This window comes from Arvicola amphibius, chromosome 10 (assembly GCF_903992535.2).
Source record: "Arvicola amphibius chromosome 10, mArvAmp1.2, whole genome shotgun sequence".
Lineage (NCBI taxonomy): Eukaryota > Metazoa > Chordata > Mammalia > Rodentia > Cricetidae > Arvicola > Arvicola amphibius.
The window spans coordinates 12,837,296-12,854,008 of NC_052056.1; the positions used below are offsets into that span (position 1 = coordinate 12,837,296).

The following is a 16,713-nucleotide window of genomic DNA, read 5'->3' on the forward strand; positions in this document are numbered from 1 at the left end:
TATATTCAATACCTTTCTCATGGCTGGGACCAAATACCTGAGAACCAAGGTGGGCTGTCACCCTAAAGTTTCCCCTGAAGTACCCACTTCCTAAAGGCTTCACAGCTTCCTAAAACAGCTCTACCACCTTCTGGGAACCAAGCATTCAAATGCATGAATTTATGGGGGACACTTCACACTCAGACCTTAGCACCACTTTGAAAAGTCCAAACGTTCACCCCCAGTGTGTTCCAGATAGCTTTCCTGATTCCGTTTTCCCCTTTACACTCAGCATCTTGTAATGAGACAGTATGCCATCTTTTCTTTGGTTCCTTAGTCTTTCTTTGTCTATAGGATATACGTCCCAGCAGAGCAGAGGAATTCTCTGGTTTGTTTTTTGCAGTCTCCCCAGAGAGTGGAGGATACCCTGATGCCTAGTATGAACTCTGTTGACCCAACTGGTAGAGATCACGTATTCCCTGCTCTCCAAGGCCTATCCACAGTCACCTGTACTTACCAATACCGGGGTCTTTAGGAATTTGCTCACTCAAGGTTTTCTGGCATAGGCTCTGACGAACTAGCATTTTGTTTCCTCACATCAAGAACTTAAAATGATTCTAGTACTTTTTATCACCTCAGGTGCATCTCCTTAATCCTGCATGGCTCATAAGGCTGTCCAGACAGTATATATTTTTTAATATATGGCTTGTCTTGCTTCCAAGATAGTCTCGGAAAAAAGTACTTTAGTCGTTTACTGTAATTTTCATCCAGATTTAGAAGCTTGCCAAAATATCATTCTACCGTGCTTTTTTATGATAGTGAACTGTTTTAAAGGAAAGTTCAGTCAAGAGCATACTAAATATGTCAGCCCATCTCTAAACCCACTGCTCTACAGAACCCACTGATACTATGTCACCCACAAAACGAATAGAGTTTTCAGTACCATCAGGTACCAAGTTCATAAATTTGTCTGACTCCTCAAACCATCTTTTATGGTTTACTTTTCTATAATACATCCTTCCTAAAGTCACTTTTTTTCCGAAATTGCTTTATTATTTTGTGGTGATATCTTTGCCTGCGTGTATGCCTGTGCATCACACTCATGCTAGATGGTGACAGGGGCCAGAAGAGGGTGCTGGATCCCAAGAACTGGAGTTATACATGGTTGTGAGCTGCAGCGTGGGTGCTAGGAATTAAACATGGCCCTCTTGACGAATAGCAATGCTCTTAAGTGCTGAGACATCTCTTTTGTCCCGCCAAAGTTAGTTCAACTCGCAGGTCTCAGAGCATTGATTTTTTTAATATCATGGTACAAACTGCTGAAGAATCTGAGCCTATTTTTCTATAGGCTTGGGTTTGCCTTCTAATGCTCTAGATATGTTGGTTAAATTGTTTCTGTATTGTAGACAGTCATCTTACCTTGGGTACTGTGATAGTTGAGGAAAGACACACTTCTTCACCAATGCTGTTAATGTAAACGGAAGGCTCGTTGGGTCATATTCTACCCGCCCCCCTCCCATGAGTGATGGGAAAGTAAACCATCCTTTGAGCAACTTAAATCTATGAACTTGGTAGATACTTGGTAGATGGTGACCAGACTCCTCTGATGTAGTCAGATCTCATTCTTCTGGGTGTCCTCGCTATTCGTAATCATCACCATGATAGTGATTTGACATGCTCACAGATCCTGACGTCATTGTCTGTCCCTTTGGCTATCAGCCCATGGGCTTCCCTTACTTTTGAGAGATGTAGCTGCTGCTAGCACCCCATGCAATATCCAGCCTTTCCACTTTCATTCCTGTTCTCCTACTCCACCTAGCCTCCAGAGACATGATTAAGAGAGGATGTGGGCTAAAAGGAACCCTCCTCCACTGCTGGTGTGTGGGAATGCAAACTGGTACAGCCCCTTTGGATATCAGTATAGCGATTTCTCAAAAAATAAAGAAATAACCTACTTCAAGACACAGCAATACCACTTTTGGGTATATAAGCCAAAGGATGCTCAATCGTACCACAAGGATTTGTGCTCAACTACGTTCATAGTAGCATTATTTGTAATAACTGGAGCCTGAAAACAACCTAAATGCCCCTAGACCAAAGAATGGATAATGAAGATGTGGTACATTTATACAATGAAGTACTTACACAACAGAAAAAAATAATGACATCTTGAGATTTGCAGGCAAATGGATGAATCTAGAAACATCATATTGGTGAGGTAACCCAGACCCAGAAAGACAAATATAATATGTAATCACTCATAAGTACTTTTTAGACATAAAGCAAAGAAAAGCCAGCCTACAATTCACAATTCCAGAGAACTTAGACAACAAAGAGGACCCTAAGAGAGACATACATGGATCTAATCTACATGCGAAGTAGAAAAAGACAAGATCTCCTGAGTAAATTGAGAGCATGGGGATCATGGGAGAGGGTAGAAGAGAAGTGGGGAAGAAGGGAGGAGTGGAGAAAAACATATAGCTCAATATAAACAATAAAAAGAAAATAAAACAAAAAATAAAGACTCAATGAGGCAAAGAACTGGTTCTTTGAGAAAATCAGTAAGATTGACACACTCGCATCTAAATTAACTAACAGATGGAGAGAGAATAGGCAAATAAAAAAGAAAAGGAAAAAAGAATAGAAATCTGAGTGAATTGTTCTGCTTGCTTGTGTTGGGCTTGCTTGTCTCTACCCTACGGTGCTCTCTCCACTCACTACTCCTCATCTGGCTCTTGGTTTCTTTCCTGAACCTGCCTGACTTCACTTCTGCGTGCCTGCCTTAACCGTCCCCACCAGGTGCTCCCATCCTTCCTGTCCTCCACTCATTATGCAGTAATCTCTTCACCATGCATAGCCATTTCATCAGCAATGTTATTTGCCTTTTACCAAGGCGTAAATACTATGCAGGTACGTAAGTAAACAAGACAGTGCAAAGCCCTGCCTTCTTGGAAAAAGCCCTGGTTTCTATCTTCCCTTTCTGTTAAAACTCAGTGTCCCTGTGAGCTTTTGTTGAGATCATACTTATTTGCATATTATTCCTGATTGCATAATTAATGCATATCCCTGTCTGAACCCTACTGCTCAGAGACCTCTGGTTTGTACAAGTCGCTTTCTCCTTGGAATCTCTGAAGCTTATGTGATACAGCAATTAGTACAGACTCGCTCACTTGCTCACCCAGAATACCAGAATAGGCATCACTAAGTGTGCAATGACGAAGACGAAATCCAATTTCCATCCGAGGCTGGGGCCAGCAGCTCACACTTAATTGCCTGAGTCATGCAGCTTTGGTGTCTCGGTCTTGATATTTGTCATCTTCTTAAAGTGGAAGTCCTGAAGTCGGGCCTCCAGCTGGGTTTGTGGACCTTCCCCAGCAAGGAATACTTTAGCTGCAAATGTCAAGTCTTTGGAATCGGCGTAGGGATGAATAGTTTGGAGTCTTTCCGCTGAGCTGTGCTTACCCAGTGGTGCACCTTTATTAATCTAGTGCCGTCAACGCATAGCTGGTCTTCCCGGGTGTGAACAGAAAGTGAGAAGTAAACGGCACATTAACAAGGACACTTGGGTTACCCTTTCATCTGGATGTGGCTTCTCCAAGAAGTTCAAGCATGTGTCCTGGCTTCTGGCTGTTGAGAAGTGTGAATGTCACAAGGCCTTCAAGCCCGGGATGTAGCATTGAGGACTAATGGGCTATTTGGTTTATCCTCTCTTGTCAAGGAAGGAGAGGAGTTAGAATGAATGACCTTGGGTATTTTACACAGTATCTGCTACAGGAGTTTTTGTGCCTTTCTCTTAAGAGCATTCACTGGATTTTTAGATAACTTCTAACTGAAAAATTGATGCGCCCTGTTAGCTGCCATGTGTCACCAAAGCAGCTAGCTACACTAGCTTCCCATATCTACAGGAGGTACAGTCCAAAGGGTCTATTAACACACAGACCTCATAATAAATACTAATCTCTATATACGGTGTTTATTGCTGTCCTTACATACCTATGATTAAAGTGGACTGTGTACGCATGTGCAGAAAGAGATAATTATCAGTCATAAAATGGGATTATAGAAGTAGTATACTAAGAATTACTTAAAGTTTATGTTTTTTTCTGTAATTTTCATTTAATAGTTTAGACTATATTTGATCGGGTAGCTCATAAGTGAAGCCATGGTATTGTAGAATAAAATAGGAAACACATTCTATTTGTACAGAATCCAAAGAAGCTTTCTGTTCACAGACCTAAAATAATGAAGTAATCAGTGTAGAGAATGATTTGTTTGGCTCATTCGGGCTAGCCAGGTGAGGCCATGACAAAAGGAGCCATAGATTGGAATGAGGTGGAAACCATAACCCTGTTTTTTGCTTCTTTTTCTTTTAAGTATATTTATCATGCTGGCTGCTTGGGGCAGGGTATATGTTTGCAAATCTGAAGGCTCTGAAGATTGCAGTTTTGCTACTGATACTTCTTACCCCAGACCAGCCCACAAGTATTTACACTAAGAAAGGTGGCAGTTTCTTTAGGAGAATCCACTTGAAGCCTTTTGCACACTCTGAACAGGGGTGTGCACAAAGGACACAGAACACAGTTCGACAGCTTGCTGAATTTAAAAAACCTGACCGCGACCAGGTAGCTAGCCTCCAAACCGGAACAGCCACACTTGCCAGCCACCCTCTCCTGAACACCGAACTGTACAGCTCCTGATCTTATGTTTGCCTGCTTTGGTTGTTTATATAAATGAGCAGGCCACGGTGGTTCATGTCAGTAATCCCAGCACTTGGGAGGCTGAGGCAGAAGGATCATGATGAGAGTAAGAACAGTTCAGGCTGCAGACTGAAACCTTCTCTCAAACAATATAAACAATAAGTACATGAATAGACTCAGTGTGACCTTTTGTGTTTAGCATCTAGTGGCCTATTGGAATGGGGGTGCTCCTGGCTTTGTCTTCCTTGGCCTGTCCCATGTTGAATATTTCCTGGGGACCACAGAAAGCAAGCTTCCTTTCTTCCCTATTTCTTCACATTCTCTGAAAGTAGCGGTAATGATCTCAGATAGTGCTTTCTTTTCTAATAAACCAACTTACCCAGTTAGGGAAGTATCAATCCAAAGAAAAAGAAAGCTTCTGTTCATCTCGGCTTGTTTTCTTTTGTTATTGTCGCAAAGTTTGTTTGTTTGTTGCTTTATTTTTCTCTTTACTCCTGACTTTGATGCTGGGAAACTCCCAGAGACCTTCGCACTTTTATCCCCTCCCCCCCCCCCACACACACACTCACATCATCATACATAGATCTGAGCCCTGTCTTTTGAGTCTTGCCCCTCTGGCCTTCTGATCTGTCCCAGCATTTTGGGAACTGGCTTTTGGTCCTTTTCTTCACTGCTGTAGTAGGGGTTTGGCAGTATCTCACATTCTCATGACTATGGAGAACACACATATCTCTCGGCCATTTCCTTTCCCTAGGTCCTGTAATAGGAAGTAAAGACAAAAAGCATGAGACAATAAATAAAACTTGTAAAAGTATTTCATTCGTTTAACTTTTATAAGATACTTCAGAGCAGCATTGGGTTTGCAGCAGAATTGGGCAGGATGTACCAAGGCATTCAATTACTCTTTACTTCAGGTCTCCAAACCCCCATCAGTATGTCCCAGCAAAGTACACGCTCACCGTGATGCGTGGCCCCCATTATCCTCTCGTGCAGAATAACTTTACAGAGGAAACAAGCCTCTCCCCTGCAGGAGTCTCAGCCCTGCAGCCGCTGATCTTTTTAATGTCTCTGTCCTTTTGCCACGTACGGAATGTCATACGCCCATTTCCGAGAATGCAAAGGTAAAATGCTTTGCATGTCTTTCCTAAGAAGGCACAGAAGCAGGGATGGGAGCTGGCATGAGAATCATGCTACCTAAGGAGACTGACTCACAAGCATCACACACAATTGTGATCAAGTCCAGCGCTGTCAGATGTGGATAGTCATCTTTGTGGTAGCGTTTATCCTCCACCAGAGTACAGTTTTGAGTGCTGAGAACATTGCATTATCACCGACTTCCTCGTCACGTCCCTTTGACCTTCTCACTGCATTCAGATACCCTTAGGGTAGCCATGAGTTTTAGTTTCCTTCGGTTGAAGGATTTCTCATCCTTAGTGTTTAAAATCCAGAAAAAGACATCTGCTGTGTGTACGTTGATGGCCTACATAGCTGAGGAACATGTTGTGAATATTCTACCGTCTTAGTGACTGATTGTCTTTCTGCACATGTTTCTTGCCTGGTTTGCAACGAAATCGCTCAGCTTCACGTTTTCACCGACTTCTCATTCCTTTTATTTTCTGTTGCTATGCTCAGCTTTACAACGTGGCCTTGCCTTTCTTACATCATAGAACGACTGCCTGGCGTTTCTGTTGGTGGCAGGAAAGCATTTGGCTGCCTTTGAGTGCTTTCCTGATAGTCTAAAAGCTACAATTAGAAGTTGTGAGAATGGCATGTTTGGGATTCTTGGAGAGGATGCAGCATCGTTAGAACAAAGTTGTGTGTTTCTGCTTTAAATAGTGTCCAAATAGATAATTGAATTCATGGACATCTAAATTTAATTCCAGAAATCAAAGCTATGGTAATAAGAACTGGACCTGAGCTCTCTTAGGGCAAGTAATTTAATTTCTCAGCCGGTTGAACTATTATGCATCTGAGTTCTTTGTTATTATGACAGTAAATTGCACAGACAGATGCAGGGACGGGTGATGGGCATGTCATTCCTTCTTTCTCCCAGCTAGATGCACAGCAGAATGCAGATCATTTGAAACCGCTCTCCCTACAGCCGAGGCTTCAGCTTGGAGCTTTAAAAGCAGCACTTAAGTAATAATGCAGGCTGCAAAGACACTTTAGGGAGTCCAGGGACAGGTTTTCTTCACCCTACCTGTCAGCCCAGGACTGACCAGATCCTGGATCATACACTTGAACACTGTTACAACAGTCATGGGGCAAGCTGATGGATATTCATGGTTTGATGAGAAGCCTGGCCTGTTTTAACTTTTCTCACTGCCTTCACGTTTGAATTACTACCGATGGTGGAGAAGCAAAGAAAACTGTGACTGATTTGGTTGCATAAAGAGGATCCAGACACAATGAGACTGATGTGCAGGAAGGAGCCGAGCACCCTGGCTCCCTACGAGAACAACATTGAGATTAAATGAAAGGATGTGCCCGAGATAAAATCTAGGCCAGCTTTAGGTTTAATTTTGAAATGTGGTCTTGAGTAGTAGATATGTTTACAGAAATTTTTATGCAAGCAACCAAGGTATCAGTTAATTCCTGCATTTATATCTAAGCAGATGGAGGCTTATGCCATCTGATTATCCATGCCAGCGTCTTATCTTTGTTTTCTCACCTATTTCTTCATGGACTTGATAATCCATGGTAGACTTCTGCCCTGTCAACACGTTATGCATTAACACTTGACTAAGTTATTCTGCTTGACTATTTCCTCTTCATGTTTTAGCCAAATGCTTCTGAATATATTGTCCTTTCATTATATTCTCCCAGAGTTGGGGGAAATTGTCTCCTTGAGAAGACACACATATTTTTATAGAGCTTTTTTTTTTAAGTTGTGCATCCTATGCTTGTACCCAAGGGCCTCACATGCATCATTCATTATGCAACCTATACAGGAAGATCCCTGGATCGTAGAGGAATTCATAGTATTCCCTCCGTGCTATGGTCTTCACTTTGCGTTTCTTTCCCTTTTCCTTTTCAGCAAAATGTCTCCCTGCTATACTGTCAGACACTGAATTTGAAAGTCTTTCGACTTTCTGGAAGCATCCTAAACCACACATGGACCATCCCAATCTCCAGTTGGGAGCCTCACTCCCCTAGCCTTTAACCACTGAGCCATCACTGCAGCCCCAACGCTGCCATTACGCTTCATCATGGCACAGCTAATACAGCCTTCCAGATTCCCGTTGCTTTTTCCAACTACAAGCTCCTTCTTGCTGGCCAGAATCAACCGCAGGGTGATAATCCCCATGCGATATGTTTGTCGCTGGGGGCATTTCCATGGGTGTGACTACTCTTCCTCCCATCTGTGTGGCGCTCTCATTTGACAAAACGGTGCCCGAGAGTCTCAGTCACAGATATTTATCTTACGTTGGCTTTGTGATCTGATACATTGTATCTCTCTCTCCTTCCCCACCAGGCAGTACAGGGTACGCTTCTCCTTCCCTTTATCTTGCTCTTTAACCAGGTGTACACTGGCAGCCAGATGCTTTCCGCAAGGATTCCTTAACAGTCTTTTAAATTGTGGACTAGACATGTCATTTAGCAATTCTGCCTTGATGCTTACTACCTACCATTTGTGCATCTCTAGATAGATGTCTACAGCGTATCCTCTCTCCACAAGCTACATGATGTCATAGAGCTAGAGTCATGTCATCCTTTTTGTAGCCATTAAACTAAGAAGACCTCTGTGCACCTGTGAACTGTTTTGTAGACCTCAGCTAGAGTTCCTACTTAGCCTGCTTTTAATCTTCTCTCTCTCTCTCTCTCTCTCTCTCTCTCTCTCTCTCTCTCTCTCTCTCTCTCTCTCTCTCTCTCTCTCTCTCTCTTTCTCTTTGTGTGTGTGTGTGGTTTTCCAATTCTGTGTTCCCTCACAAATGGCCAAAGTTCCCTGATTTTTCTTTGCTGTCCTAAACATCATTTGGCTGAGTATTCCACAGCTATTTTTATTTGTTCTTCCAGTGAAGATAAAGTGGTAGAAGTAGCAGAGGAGGAGGAAGTGGCTGACGTTGAGGAAGAAGAAGCTGATGATGATGAGGATGTGGAGGATGGGGATGAGGTGGAGGAGGAGGCTGAGGAGCCCTACGAAGAGGCCACAGAGAGAACCACCAGCATCGCCACCACTACCACCACCACCACCGAGTCTGTGGAGGAGGTCGTCCGAGGTAATCCACTATTGCATTTTTACTTTTAAATATCCTGGGATAAAAGAAAGCAAACTGGAAGAAAACTGATTTCCACCAGCACAAAACCCTTCCCGTTTCTACCCCCTGCCCTCGTTTCCCTCCCTGGAGTCACAAGGCTTCTTGTACTTGTTTTTTTTTTTATTGGTGTTCGTTTGGTTTGGTTTAACAATTAGCTCAGCAATCAGTTTAAATTAACACAAATCCTGTTTGCACAGTGTCTCCTATGCCTTCTGTGTGCTCTTTAAGGAATCTTTTAGGCTGTTTTATAAGACCCCACTTAGCCAGAAGTCAATGAAATTGACAAGTGCTGAGTCCTCCCCTGGTGGTGGGTGTTCACTGTTCAGCCTTGCTGTGCCTCTTTGACCCCTGAGATTCGACTAGAGTTTGGGTCATGCACTGTGCTGGGCTTATAGACAATTTCAATAAATTTTGTGTGAATGGCTTTCATTAGATTTTACTAAATCTAATTTTTAATATGATTTGATAAGAGTCAGTTTATTTCATGCTGTGACATTCAACAACCATCCAACAACCAAATGTTATGCCATCTAATGTGTTTTGGGGTTGAGATGTTTAATAACTATGCATTGGTTCCTCCACACACAGTAAAAGCTGCCTCCAGAGCTAGATTTAATGAATACGGGTTGACTTAATTTCAGTATAATGCAAATGATATTAACTTTCATCCGCAAATTCCCTAACAATGTAAGATTTCCTTTCTGTTGGTTAAAACGTATGATTATAGCTCATTAGAATTTAATATGGGACACTGTCCAACTCAAGTACAATGTTAATTATTGTTGCTCGCTGCCTTTTCTGCGTTTTTAAGAATGTTATTGAGGTCTGACTTATATATCATAAGATGGACTTATTTTTTAATATATAACTTAATGACTTTAATAAATTTACTCAGTTATTTAGTATCATCATAGCCTAGCCTAAGGGCATTTCAGCACCCCCACGAGATATCTCCTGCCCACTCAAAGAACTGGTTCTCACAGCCCCAAGCAACAGCTACTCTACTTTGGTCTCCATTGAGTTTTTTCTTTTCTGAATATTTCTTTCTTCTTTTCTTTTAATTGTTTTTATTGCGCTGTAATTTTTCTCCACTCTCCTCCCTCCCTACATATTTTAGTGTCAGCAGGGCTATATGTGCATAGCGTTATGACTGGCTTGTGTCACTTAACAGTGTTTTGGGAGTTTGTGTTTTTAACTTGGAGCTTTTATTAAGTGATGATTCTGGATTGAACACTGTCTCCTTGGATATAATGAAAGCATTTAGTGTTGTTTGGGACAGGAACATGCAGGTCCAGGTACATGGCATAACTTGAACATTCCCTACCTAGGGCAGCTTCTTATTTATTTTAGATTGTGAGAGAATGTGCAGGTAGAGGAGCCCTTGATCTGAATGAACTACTCTTTCTATGCCCAAGGCATCTTTTCCCACAAAATTTTTCAAATGTCTCTTGTGACCAAGACTGACAGATATGGCCTAATGAATTTCTTAGCCCCAATTTTTTTCAGCAAGGAAAAAGTAGTTTTTGTCTGCTTGTTTGTTTGGTTGGTTGGTTTATTTGTTTTGGTTTGACCTCGTCTGGTTGCCTCCACTTAGGGTTCATTTCTTGACTGCACATTGCAGTGGTTATTAATGCTGTGCAGGGACTGAGATATTAGAGGAAGATAGCGCTTGTTTGCACCTGCTCTTTTTGTAGGTATGACAGGAACAGGTGATAAGCACACACAGGCTCACGATGGTCATGAATGCTAAGATTCAGGAGGAAATCAGAGTCAAGGAAACACAAAATCATCTACTCTGTGAGAAATAAGAACATACAGATTGCTTCAGGCATCAGAACAAGCTTCCAGAAGGTTCTTAAAGCAGATGGCATTTAGACTAGGGCCAGAAGGGTGGGCAAGCAGAGTGTCTCCTGGTAAATTTTGTTACAGGGCATGTTACAGTCAGTAGGAAATATCAAAACCAAAATGATGCTTTGGTGGAAGGTGAAGGGCATGTTTGGGAGACAGAACTAGTTGACATCCTGTATAAGAGAATTTGAGAAATTTGGATTGGGACCAAAATGTGCATGCATTCAATGACAAATTGGCAAGTATGGGCACTGAGAGTAGCAGGATTTGGTGGGATTGTGCTGCTGTGAATCACAGGTAGACAAGGAGTGATGAGTTCACGCTCCTATTCTAACCAAGATGGACTATCTTGTGATAATGTGATTTTATTACCTTCAGAGTCATGTCATTTTCCAATTTTTCTTTGTCATTTTAAGTGATGTTTCATGTAATATGAAATTTCAGATATTCAGACAGAACATACTAAGACATGCACACCTGCAATTTTTTATCCAGAAAGTCAAAGGCAATTAAGAATTCACAAAGAAATACCAAGTTTAGATGATTAAAAGACAAATCCAAAGCAAACACTAGCTTTAAAGAGAGGCAGGGACTGGGGAATGGCAGGTGTAGCAGGTAGAGCACTTGTTGCAAAGATGGGAGGACCTGAGTTCAGATCCTCAGGCATGATTTCAGGAGCCGCAACCCAGAGCTGTGGAGGACAGAGACAGGAAGATTGCTGGGGTTGTTGGGAGATGATGTTCAGTGAAAGAAACACACACACACACACACACACACACACCATCCTATAAATAGAAGATTAGGTTTTTATGTGAATTCGTTTATTCTATGTATAATTTACCAAAGATATAAGTTGAGGCGAATCTTTCTGGGATAGGGGCTTAAAGGCAACGGGCCATGGTGTGGTTCTATCTGTTAATGATGTAGACATTTTTGGTGGCATAGGGTATCCGCTAATGATGTAGAATTTTTGATGGTGAGACCAAAGGGAACAAACTGTCCCTGTACAACCCTAGTATAGAAAGTGACTCTGATTCTTCCCCTACTGGGAGCTGCAGCAATAGCACAGCTGACAACACACTTTGTCAAACTCTTCCTACAAAGCCTGCTTCTGTAGCCTGAAAATAAACACTACAGTGGAAAGATTAGTATGGCAATCTCATTTTCAGTGTTAATGTTTCGGCCTTGGAAGGAAATAAATGTGATTTACAGCCATCTCTAGAGAGAAAATCGTGTCATCATCCCCAGCCTCTAATGGCTAACGTGAGTCCTTGCTGTGTTTCCTAAGGGCTAGGTAGGTGTTTGCATTCCCGATCAGCACTTGAGAGGAATAAACAGAGGGCAGAAAATAGAAGCTATTTATATACGCTCATAAAATTTTCAACCCCATTGTCTGTTCTGCGTGACTGATTTCAGAGAGAAGGAATTCTTCAGAGGTAAGCAAGTTACTACAGAGTCCATCTGGCTCTGAAGCTTTGCTAATTAAGAAAATGTTGGCTATTCATCAAATGGATCAAGTTGTTACCAGTTAAGTAAAGCAACAGTCTACTTAGATACTTCTTAGTTTTCAGCTCATAAGCCCAAGATGTCAGGACTTTTTCACCCCTGAAATGTGGGTTTTGTGGTAACTGCCATAACCTTCAATTTAACCTACCCAGTTTTGCCTGTCCAGAGAAACTCTATAGTTTACCTTATGTTTATTTATCTAGCTAATATTCTCTGTGCCTCTGCTGCCAAGTACAGTCTTTGCCCCTTTAGAAAGCACAGCAGGGCTAGCACAGACACGCTTCCACCTGCTGGCAGACAGTGCCAGATCCAGGTTGGAGTTCTTCATTGCAGATATAAGTTTTCTGGTTCACCATTGCTTTTGCCTTTTAAGGCTTGAATTCTGCCCTTAAAGCCTTATAGCTATAGTGTGCAGCAGAAGAGTTACAAGACAATTAAAGTCTTAGGGAAAAAAAATAAAAATATCTAAGTCATATAACCAGGATGTGATGGAGCCAGAATTTGGGCCTCATGAGGTAGACTATTTCAGTTTGATTGAGTCCAAGTGATATTTTTACTTTCTTTCTAAATGAATGGTATTCTATTTAAGTTGCAACCTTCATAAATGCTTGTTTTTTGTTTTTTTTTTTTGCTATGGAAATGGATGCATCTTTTATTTTCACTCCAAACATTTCTGAAATTTTTTTATTTTTAAGTTAAATGATAACAATGACCAGAGGTCAGCTAATAACAGATAATTAAGAATACTATATCCGAGGGACCACAAATAATGTTACCTATTTTTTAAGCAGAGGTTTTCCTGAGAGACACTCAGCCCCATTTATTTAAATATTGTCTTTGGCTGCGTTTATGCTATTAAAGCCATGACGAGGAGTTGGATGGTTGCAAAGGAGATTATGTTATCTGGAAAGACCAAGACATGTATTGTCTGCCTTTATCAGAAACTGTTTCTTAGCCTCTGATATTGTCCATTAAAACAATTCTCTAAGTCCTTTATTTTCCAGATACTGCTTACTAATATAAAGTTGATTCTCTCTCTCTCTCTCTCTCTCTCTCTCTCTCTCTCTCTCTCTCTCTGTGTGTGTGTGTGTGTATGTGCACGCATGCGCACAGATCCATATTCATGTTCACACATGCAGATATTGATAGAAGCTATGGAGCAACTCAAGTGTTGTTCCTCAGGTCCCTAACATCTTTCTTTTTGCTGTCTTTTGATGGGAGGCAGGATCTTTCGCTGGCCTTGAACTCATCAAACAGACTAGACTAAATGGCCAATACATCCCAGGGACCCATCTGTCTCCCTGGGGTTGGGATTGTGAACAGTGCCACCTTGCCTGGCTTTTTTTTAAATATGAGTATTGAACTCAGGTCATGTTTACATAGCAAACCATTTATAGACTGAGCGATCACCCCAACCCCAACTATAGTGTTTACAGGAGACATTTATCATTTTATGGCCTTGGGCCAGTTGAGTAACCTGCTTTTTACCTGTCTGATGTAAGTACTGAAGCTACCTTGCACGTTCACTCTGAGAATGACCTTACATGATCTAGGCTAAGTACTTAACATAATAGCTTAGGAGGACTTCCTCTGTGTTGTTCAAGTATGGTTGCTCAGATTTGAGTCCTACTTAGCCCTACAGCCTGTAGACTACAAACCCCACATGAAGTGTGTAGTCTTTAGTTCTCAGTGTGTCTCTCCATAAAGTTGAGGTTAATAATACCTGTCTAATATTTAGCTACTTTGTAAGACGTGAGTGAGGAAATCCCTGAGAAGCACTGAGCACAGTTCCTGGTAGACAGTAGGTCCTCAGCCTTGAGTCTGGTCACTGTGGTTGCAGTCCTGATTCCAGCCCCCTAATCTATTCGGAACATTAGACAGCTAATGTTTACTACCAGTGAGAAGTGTTAAAGGTAAACCAACAGATTGACGTTTTGATTACGGCGTGATACATCTATGAGCTGTTGGTTCAACAGAGCTGGTGTTTATAGACTGCATTCTGTTATTAAAATACGCATGAACTCGGTTTCTTGCTTAAAATAGTTTCTTTGTGTGAATATATTCCACATATCAAAATATTTGCAATTAAATTTTATATCTCTCAGAAAACTGAACAAGATGGTACTGAACGTTACCACATTTCAAGATAAGAATTTTTTATTCCTTTCAGCTATTTTCTGCCTCATGGAAGGAAAGGAAATTCTTTAGTAAGGGGACAGAGAGAGACACGATACAGATGACTTTTTAAACACTTGTGTTTGTGAAACCAAAACCTGCCATCTGAATACTGGGTATGTTACATTAGCTGACTGACCTTGTGAACAGTTCCTCATCTTCTGCTGGCATTCACTAAGGAGCATTGACTGACTGGAATACATCCCCCAACATTGATGAGGCACCTCTACAGCAATACATATTCAGGGGGACTTCTCACAGCAATAGTGGGTGCAGCATTGCTCACTAGGGTCACAGGGATTTGAGCAATGGTAGCGCGGGTCCTTCCGTCCAGACCTGCAGTGTTTCAGAGTGAATCTGTTGACTCTGTGTGGAAAAGGACATTGACAGCCTGGAGGAAAGGAAATGCCTGCGAGTTTTCACCCAAGGCCCAGTGAAGACGTGGTTATAAAGAGAGAGGAACTGACCAGCATAGACGTTGCATCTAACAAGCTTGTCTCTCCCATCTCCACTGTTAGCTCTCTGTAAAAGCATGACATGAGGAAGCCTGGAACTCTCTAGTGGAATTCTTTGCTCATGTTCATGTTCACAGCAAGCCAAGTTTACTGTTTCCCCAGAGTCTGTATAAACCTATATGACAGACAACGCTCTGAGGTGTGCTTGGGAGTAGGAAAAAGGACAGCATTGCCTCCTTTGGGAGCAAGGCACGGGCTTTTACATCTCTGCTTCAACTAAGGCAAAGAGAACGCACTCACATATGGAGGCCAAAGTATGGCATCCCTTTAATGTCGGGAGAACTGGCATCAGCACTGACCATATACGTGACAGGCGGCAGCCTGTTATTTTGTGCCCTGTGACATAGCAGTCATTGATTCTGACACACTTCACACATACTTTGCTGGGTCATGCATGTAAGTGTTCCATGTAGCTTAACTGTCCTAATCTGGAACGTCCACTGCAACAATGGGGGTTCTTTATGAGATTGTGGAATAGAGGCTTACAGAAACAGAGAAATAGTATACACATATGTATTGGTTTGTTTTTAATAAGAACTTCATTGCCATCTAATTTTCTATTCTCAAAGTTCATAATTCAGTGGTTTAGTAAATTCACAAAGATGTGTGCCTCAAGAAAATGTTGTGCATTCAGGATCAAAAACACTGATGACAGTTTATGCTAGTGAGGATGTGGGGTAAGGGGAACATTCTTTTGCTCCATTGATGGTGGGAGTGCAAACTCGTACAGACACTTTGAACATCAGTATGGGGATTTCTTAGAAAATTAGGTAACAATCTACCCCAATACCACTTTGGGGTATATACCCAAAGGATGCTCAATCATTCCACGGGGCATGTGCTCAACTGTGTTCGTAGCAGCATTATTCGTAATAGCCAGAACCTGGAAACAACCTAGGTGCCCCTCTACCAAAGAATTTTTACACAATGGAGTATTACTCAACGATAAAAAAAATAATGACATCTTGAAGTTTGCAGGCAAATGGATGGATCTAGAAAACATCATATTGAGTGAGGTAATCCAGACCCAAAAAGACAAATATAATATGTACTCCCTCATAAGTGGCTTTTAGACATAAAGCAAAGAAAAACGAACCTACAGTCCACAACCCCAGAGAACCTAGCCAACAAAGAGGACCCTAAGAGAGACCTACATGGATCTAAACTACATGGAAAGCAGAAGAAGACAAGATCTCCTGAGTAAATTGGGAGCATGGGGTCACAGGAGAGGGGAGAAAAGGAGAAGGAAGGTAGTGAAGGGAGAGGAGAAAATATATAGCTCAATAAAAACAATTTTAAAAAAGAAATTATTATGCCTTAAGCACAATTATAAGTCTACTTAATGGCTGGTAATTTTTTAAAAATCAGTTTCTTAAAATGCAATGCAACAAATTTGAGAGCAGTTAACAAAACTATGTATAAATCTCTCCTTTTCAGTTTATTAATAAGTCCAAGAGTATATTGGCTTAGGTAACAAAGCTATGTTTTTTAATGGAAATATTTAGTTCCCTTAATAACAACTCTCCAGAACTCAAAAAAAAAAAGGGTAGACCTTGAACCGCCTTGCCCTTCTGAAGGTTCGTCTGTGCCTCTTAGGCACCAGCATAGCATGTCTGTCCTGTTGTGATTCTCTGAGGAGATGTGATGAATGAGACTTCCAGAAGAGATGAAGTTGAATAAGTCTCTATTTCACGTGTTCACAAGTTCCCTGGCTTTCCAGACAGCAGCCCGCAT

The 16,713-nt window shown here is 41.5% G+C and overlaps 1 protein-coding gene across 6 annotated transcripts in view; it reads left to right on the forward strand.

Annotated features, from left to right (window-relative positions):
- Positions 1 to 16,713, forward strand: part of LOC119825083 (amyloid beta precursor protein) — a 220,324-nt gene that overhangs the window by 113,137 nt on the left and 90,474 nt on the right. For all 6 annotated transcript variants that reach the window (XM_038345714.2, XM_038345716.2, XM_038345717.2 and 3 more), the window contains exon 6: positions 8,694 to 8,896. In XM_038345714.2, coding sequence (XP_038201642.1) covers positions 8,694 to 8,896 — 203 coding nt within the window. The remainder of the gene's footprint in view (positions 1 to 8,693; positions 8,897 to 16,713) is intronic.